The sequence below is a fragment of the Apis mellifera genome, linkage group LG3 (assembly GCF_003254395.2).
Source record: "Apis mellifera strain DH4 linkage group LG3, Amel_HAv3.1, whole genome shotgun sequence".
Classification (NCBI taxonomy): Eukaryota; Metazoa; Arthropoda; class Insecta; order Hymenoptera; family Apidae; genus Apis; species Apis mellifera.
The window spans coordinates 6,866,539-6,874,669 of NC_037640.1; the positions used below are offsets into that span (position 1 = coordinate 6,866,539).

Below are 8,131 nucleotides of genomic sequence, written 5' to 3' on the forward strand. Positions count from 1 at the left end.
AATGTTTTTGTATTTAAGAGATGGCGTTGATTCTCAATTCTTTTAATTCTATTTTATCTTTTCTTTGAAGCAGTATTTTTAATACTCAAGAGATGGCGTTGATTCTCAATTCTTTTAACTCTACTTTATCTTTCCTTTGAAGCAGTATTTTTAATACTCAAGAGATGGCGTTGATTGTCAATTCTTTTAACTCTACTTTATCTTTCCTTTGAAGCAGTATTTTTAATACTCAAGAGATGGCGTTGATTCTCAATTCTTTTAACTCTACTTTATCTTTCCTTTGAAACAGTATTTTTAATACTCAAGAGATGGTGTTGATTCTCAATTCTTTTAAATCTACTTTATCTTTCCTTTGAAAAAATATCTTTAATACTTAAGAGATGGCATTGATGGCATCATTTTTATTCTTTCTCTATCCTTCTTTTACTAATTGCTCTCTATAAATAAAAAATAAAAGATTATACTAATCAATTGGATAACTGAAGCGCGACTAAAATATTTAAAATTCAAAATTCATTGATATAACAAGTGATATATCATTAATATATAACAATAATAATAATAAAAAATTAAATTATATTTAAATAAATATTGGATATTTTAGTAGAATAAAACATTCTATTTAAAAATTAATATAATAATAATTTATACAATAAATTTACAATAAATTTATTTGAAATATAATGATAATGAGTTTTATACTCTAAAAATATAAAAAATTATGAAAATATCATTTTATTATTGATTAATATAAAATATATACAATACAACATATATTATATTTAATAATTATTATTATTATTTAATATTTATCAATGTTAATTAAAATTCTTCTTTCTAGATTAATTTGATTATGATTGTAAAAATAATACTAAAATTGACTAGTGTAGTCAAATTAGGCGCGAGAAGATCTTGGACATAGGATAAGTTTGTTAAAAATTTTAGAATTTAAAAATTTATTTTTTTATAAAATTAATTGAAATACTATTTAAATATATTAAAAATCATTTTATCAAATATAAAATAATATTGTTTCAAAATTATTGATTTTTTAATATTTATTAATGAAGAAAATCTAACCTATCCTTATACTATTCAAGTAATTGTAATGTCATTTGAAAGTATGAGAAATCATTTGATTATATTAAATTATAACAAATAATACTTTCTTAATACTTAACAGATTGTATGTAAAAATAATTGTTTAATAAATAGATAATTTTATTTTACAATTTCTATTATAATATTCCGTAATATTTAAATATTATTCTTTAATAAATATTTCAGTTTTTAATTGAGTACCTATATAAATCAAGTAATATTTATTTAAAATTATAACGAAAAAAGTACTTTTTATAATTTAAAAATGATAAGTTTAGAAAGTCAAATTGATACAGATGTAAATATTTATTTTATTATATCAAATGAATATAATTCTGAAAATGATTGTAATGAAGATATGTGGCATGCATACAATGTTAGTAAATATATTTTTATAAATAAATAAATATAATATATATAAAATAACAATAAACAAAATAATGAATTAATTTTTTAGAAATGTTGTGAACATGATTTACAACCAATATGGATCAATGAAACAAAATGTAATAAAATGAAACCTATTAAAAATGATGTTTTTGTAATGGAAAAGTTTGAAGGTGATATATTTCATAAATTAAAAACATTTAAATGTTCGTAAGTAAAACTTTAATATCAAAATATAATTCATTATTATTGATTTAAATAAAGAAAATAATATTATATTAAATATTACTTTATTTTTATAGCATAGTTGGTCCAAAATGTTTATTAGTTTGTTTCCTTAATGGAGAACCAATTCCAGAAGGAAAAAGTCCAATCTATACCACAGCTATGAGAGGTCTTTGCATATGTGCTTCTGGTTTATCTCCAGAAGAAAAAGTATATTCATTAATAAATATCCTTTTTGTAAATAATAAAATTTAAAATATCTAAAAATTTATAAATTACAGGAACATATAGAAAAATTAGTAGAATATATGGGAGGAATTTTTACAAAACAATTACGTAGTTGTGTAACACATCTTATAACAGCATCTGTTATGTCTGCTAAATATGAGGTAAATACATAAATTCACATAAAATTATACGAATAAATTTCTAACATTTAATTTTTTCTAATAGACTGCAATAGATATGAAAATACCAATTGTTACAAAAGAATGGGTTGAAGCTATTTGGGAAACAAATTTAAACAATTTTATTAAAGCAGATAATAATATATTTGATAAATATAAAGCTTCTGTATTTCTTAATTTAGTTGTTACTTCAACAAATCTTCCAAAACGCCAAAAGGAAGAAATAAGACATTTAATTAATGATAATGGAGGAGTACGAATTCAATTTTTACTATTTTTTAATAGTTTTTTTTATTGTTTCTTTATACTTTCTTATATTATACTTTTTTGTAGACATTTATGGGTCCTTTGGATGGTGCAAAAGTTAAAGTTGTACTTGCTCCAGAAAATAGCCCAATGAGTGAAAAGCTCAAATATGCAAAACAAGCAAATATTGCTTGTTTAATTCCAGATTGGGTTTATAAAAGTATAAAAGTTGGTTATGCTTTACCTTTCAAAGATTATTTAATTAAGTCATTAAAAGCATGTTCTACTCCAGAAAAATCAAATGGTAAAAGCATTTTGTTATTATTATAAATTTATAGTAATTCTGATAACTAATGTAATTTTTTATTATAATCATAGTATATGAAAGTCTTAATTGCTCTGCAATAAGTTCCATAACATGTGATGTACAGCAAGGCAATTATGTTGATGAAAGTTCAATAACAACAATGAGCAATGTTTCTTCTTTAGACAATTTATATAACAATGTTTCTTCTGGTTAGTAATATCATATATATGTATATATAATATTTATAATATAATAAATTTTATTTTATATATATTGAAATTTTTCAGTTTCTACATTTGCAGTTTTGGATAGACTTACATTTAATGAAGCAAAATCGGCTGGTCCGTTTTTAGATGGCTGCAATGTAATTTACATTTTCTTATTTTATAATTCTATAATATCTTTTTATTCAATTTTTTTTCATTTTTTAGATTTACCTTACTGGATTCCCTTCTAACCAAAGAGATAAACTTAACAAAATATTAAATGTAGGTAGTGCAACACGCCTTGATGATATATCTGATGCTCTAACACATGTCATTGTTGGAGATGAAAATAAAGCAGCAAATGAATTAAAATTAATGGCTTCAAAAGGATTATGGTATAATATTAAAATTGATATATATATACATATATTTAATCTTTATACGTATAATATAATTTAATATCATAATTATGCGTAGTCCATATATATTAACACTAGAATGGTTAGAAGAAAGTATTAAACTTAAACGACCTGCACCTGAAGAAAATTTTCTATGTGGAGAAAGAAATATTGCAATTCAGAAAATTACTGAACCTCCATCTCCTTTAAGTAAAAAGGTAAATACAGAATATATTTATAATATAAATATCTAAGAGATTCATATATTTTTTTCAGAATTTACAAATGTTACAAAAACCAAAAAAAGTGTCTATACCATCTTTTGATATAGATGAAAAATTGGTTATGTTAGAAAAAGAAAAAGAATCATCTGATCTTCTTCAACAATATCTTCAAGATACAGTTGGTAATGTTTTTAAATAATTGCTAATATTATTTATAAAAAAAAATGTAATATAATATATAATATTTTTTGCTTTAGTTGAAACAAATAATAAAACAATGCAAGAATTTTTAAAACCACATACTGTATTGGGAGAAAATAATGATATAACTTTGATTGATAATCAAAAAAATGAAGGAAAGCATTTAAAAGAATCTATAACATCTTCAACAGAACAAAATAAATATTCAGCAGATGACAGTGCAGTACCATTTAGTCAAACTTCTACTTTAAATGATAGATTATTTGAAGGTAATGTAATTATCATATGATATAAATATTCATATAAAATAATATTCATATAAAAAGACATGAATAAAATAAAATAATGTACTAAAATGCATACAGGCCTGACATTTGTTGTAATTGGCTTCAGTGACGAAGATAGTTTTGTAGCTGAAACTATAGCAGCAATGAATGGAAAAGTAGTTTCTAGTACATTTGCTGGCATTCCAGACTATGGTGTTGTACCAAAATGTGGTGCACCTTTAAAACATACAGTAAATGAAATTGTTACAGATCTATTTATTGTGAGTATCAAATTTTTATTTACTTTCTAACATTAATAATATTAATATTTCAATTAATATTTTTTGTAGGAAGATTGCATAAATCAAGAACAAATAGTCGAAATTAAATATTATCATAGACCTCTATCTGTAAAAAAATACTCGAATCCATTATCAGGTTGTGTTATTACAATGAGTACATATATTGGAGTAGAAAGAACATATCTCGCAACATTAGCTACAGAATTGGGTGCCATGTATTATTTTTAAAATATATCTTAAAATATATATATATATATCTTATATATATATATATAATAATATAATTATAATAATAGGATAAATATTAAGATATTATCAATTTCAGGTGTCAAGATATTTTTGTTCGCAAAACTAATGTCGAAAAAAATATATATCGAAGTACACATTTAGTTTGTCCAACACCTGAAGGAAACAAATATAATGCTGCAGTAAAATGGAAATTACCAGCTGTTACTGCAGATTGGCTAAAATCCTGTGCAGCTCAATCAAAATGGATTGATGAAACAGCATTTCTTGTAGGAGAAACTATAGGTATTAAATTTGTATTGGATGTTTTAAATGAATTCATACACATATATATATATATATTTTTTTTTTCTAATATTGATTAATTTTTAAGCTCCTGAAAAACCAAATGGAACTAATAATATGAACATAACTTCAAATAAAACTAATTCAAATGAAATGGGTCCTCCAATTGAACCAATAGCTAGAAATATTATAACTCCAAAACGTCATTTATCAAATTTACAAGTATATATATATTTTTTTATTTTTGATTTTATTTTTTTAATTTGTTATTTCATACTTGCGATCGACTTATTATTAAAAATAATATTACAGAGTCAAGATGGCAATTCCAGTGATACACCGTTAATTAATAAAAGACTTAGTTTACTTATGAATAAAACTCCTCAATCACCATTTCACGTATCTACACCAGAAACACCATATGGTCAAGTATTTAAACCTAATCCTTCACCAGATACAAGAAAAGGTTGGGTGAAATGGGTTGATAATTTTCCAGATTTAAGAGTAGAAGAACCTCCTTTAAAAAAAAGAGCACTTAGTACTGTAATTATTACTTTTTATAAGTATACTTTTAATTACATATAAATATTTGATGCATATTAATATGATTAAATTTATAGCCTCTTTCAGAGCTTAAAAAACAATTGTGGCAAAAATTAAAACAACAAAATCATGATTTAGAGGTAATTTTATTTATATATATATAAATAAATATTTCAAATTTATTTTTAAAATATTTTATAATAACAGAATAATGATGAAAGCTCTGCCACTAATGACGATGAAAAACTAGATAAAATACCAGAATTAACAAAAGATGATTACAAAACAACTACTACTTCTATTAATAGAAAATTAGAATTCACCGATGAAAACAATCCATTACCAAATAATGAAATTAATATGTAAGTTGTGATAGATAAATGCTTTAAATTTCACTTATAATAATCTTTATATATGTATAAAAGCAAATTTTTCATCAAACTTTTTTCGTAGGCAAATTGCACAACTAGATCAAGTACTTCAAAGAACATCAAGTACTCCTGAAAATAGATATTCTCTTACCGGAGAAAATGTAAACACATACAATGTTGAACCTGCTGATCCTATACAAAAATGTAAATATATTTATATTTGTTTATTATTATTAATTTTATTTATGTATATTTTTTATTAAATATATTTTTTATTACAGTTATTGCAAAAGATTCTCAACCTGTCGATGCTATTGTATGGGAAGATCCCAGTAATTCAAAACGAGTAGGTTTTTTTATATAAATGTATTTTATTTTAAATTAATTAATTTTAATCATAATTATTTTTATAAAGTTAACAACGCATGAAGAGCAAAATGAAAGTATTACACATGAAGAATATAATATAAAACATCACGAAGAAGAATCATCAGAAGAAGAAATTGAACCTCCAAGAAAATTAAAATTCATGTTATCAGGCATAAAGGTATATTAATTTACATATCTTGTATATTTAATTATATTATACATTATACATACATTATACAGAATATTATTGATTAAGCTAATTTATTTAATAGGATAAAATAACATACGAACAAGTAATAAGAAATCTCGGTGGTGATGTATCATCAGATACTATTTTTGATATAAATGCGACGCATTTACTTTGTATTAGACCTTCAAGAAATGAAAAAATGCTTGGAAGTATAGCATCCGGAAAATGGGTTTTACATTGTATGTATTTACGAGATTCCGAACAAGAAGGAAAATTTCTTGACGTTAGTATTAATTGTTATTATTTATAATCTATATTTTATTTTAAGATTAATATTTTAGATTAGTATTTAAAATTAGTATTACTTTTGAATAATTATGTATTAATAGGAAGAAAAATATGAATGGGGAAATCCAAAAAGTAAGGGTATTATACCAGATCCTACTGGCGAAATTGAAGAAACAATTGCAGCAGCTGCATATAAATGGAGACTTAAATTAATAAAGGAACCAAAGGGGCCATTTCATAATATGACTGCTTTGCTATTGGCTTCTGGAGATAAATACGATCAATTTAAAAGATTAATTGAAGCTGGAGATGGTAAAGTTGTTCAAGCAAGGTAAAGAAATTTTTTTTTCTTCTTTTTTTACTAAATTTTATTTACTTCTATTACTTACTTATTTCTATTTAATATATTTTTTTAGACCACCATATGATACAAGTCCAACTGGAAAAAAAATCACTCATTGTTTCGTTAACATTAGACAAGTTAATCAACCTATTGATTGGGCAATGTTAGCTAGTAAAGGTATTCTTTGCTTTATGCCGCAATATTTGAGCGATTATCTTACTTCACAAATTCCATTAAATCCACGAGAATGTGTAATTCCAGAATTTAAAAAATATTTAACATTATTACCGAAATAAAATACTAATAAATAATGTCTTTAAACGACTTTTTGTATAATAGTATTACCAAATGTATATCTGTACATAGAAAAAAATACATTTGTCATATTTTATTTAATTACTCCAAATTTTTTACTAAATTTTCCTAGATTAGTATATATTATATTATGAGATAAAAATTTTTTTTATATTATAACAATATTTTACAATAAATAATTTATCTATGTAAATTTCCACTGAAGAAGAATATATTACATATATCATTAATATTATCCATTTCATCAGGAATTGTATCAGGAGTAAAAATAAATGTTATGATATTTTGGTATAATTTTATTCAAAAAATTTTAGAAAATCTATATTTGATTAGTTATATAATATTTACTGCAACATATTGAAAAAATAATAAATGTTTAAAATTTAATATTATTTGTGGAAATTGAAATTAATATACATATACATTTTGAACATCCAATTCAAATTAATAAGTATGTAATATATTTCATTTAAGATATTTCTAAAAATATAAATATTATTACATATTTGAAATTTAAATTTCACACATATATATGTATGTATAATATGTATTTGTATAATGTAAATACACAAAATTATTTATAACAGATTTATTTTAGCGTCTATGATACACGAATATTATACATATTTATATATATTAGTACAATCTTACGCAATTCGATAAAGTTCTAGTATAAACATCGCATCATCGAAAGAAATTTGTAAGTTCTACAGGTAACTATAGATAAATATACAATCGCATACAATCGTTTCATAATTATATTCTTTGCCATTCGTATGTATCAACTAAACAAATTAAATATTTTCGAGGCTGAATTATTTCTCATTAACTTTAAATTCAAAAAGAATACATTTTGACATGCAATCAGAATATTGCGAAGATATTTTCTACGAATTATTCCTCGTTTTCAA

General features: G+C 22.8%; 1 protein-coding gene across 1 annotated transcript; it reads left to right on the forward strand.

Annotated features, from left to right (window-relative positions):
- Window positions 1-888: 888 nt before the first annotated feature.
- LOC410940 (DNA topoisomerase 2-binding protein 1) lies at window positions 889-7,304 on the forward strand. Its single transcript, XM_394416.7, has 26 exons — window positions 889-1,186; window positions 1,288-1,477; window positions 1,559-1,698; window positions 1,791-1,923; window positions 1,995-2,102; window positions 2,167-2,373; window positions 2,454-2,670; window positions 2,745-2,882; window positions 2,961-3,037; window positions 3,105-3,274; window positions 3,357-3,495; window positions 3,554-3,683; window positions 3,759-3,971; window positions 4,068-4,249; window positions 4,319-4,485; window positions 4,596-4,801; window positions 4,890-5,023; window positions 5,114-5,344; window positions 5,422-5,484; window positions 5,552-5,706; window positions 5,798-5,919; window positions 5,997-6,061; window positions 6,131-6,262; window positions 6,357-6,557; window positions 6,664-6,893; window positions 6,979-7,304. The coding sequence occupies exons 2-26, from the start codon at window positions 1,367-1,369 to the stop codon at window positions 7,199-7,201; spliced, it is 3,894 nt and encodes a 1,297-aa protein (XP_394416.4). The 5' UTR covers window positions 889-1,186; window positions 1,288-1,366; the 3' UTR covers window positions 7,202-7,304.
- The last annotated feature ends 827 nt before the right edge of the window (window positions 7,305-8,131 follow it).

Bases quoted from the DNA above. Each gene is read 5' to 3' on its own strand.
- LOC410940 (XM_394416.7), top strand. From the start codon at position 1,367: ATGATAAGTTTAGAAAGTCAAATTGATACAGATGTAAATATTTATTTT. The intron at 5,485-5,551 runs GTAATTTTATTT...TTATAATAACAG, and splicing joins AACAAAATCATGATTTAGAG to AATAATGATGAAAGCTCTGC. The intron at 6,558-6,663 runs GTTAGTATTAAT...ATGTATTAATAG, and splicing joins AAGAAGGAAAATTTCTTGAC to GAAGAAAAATATGAATGGGG.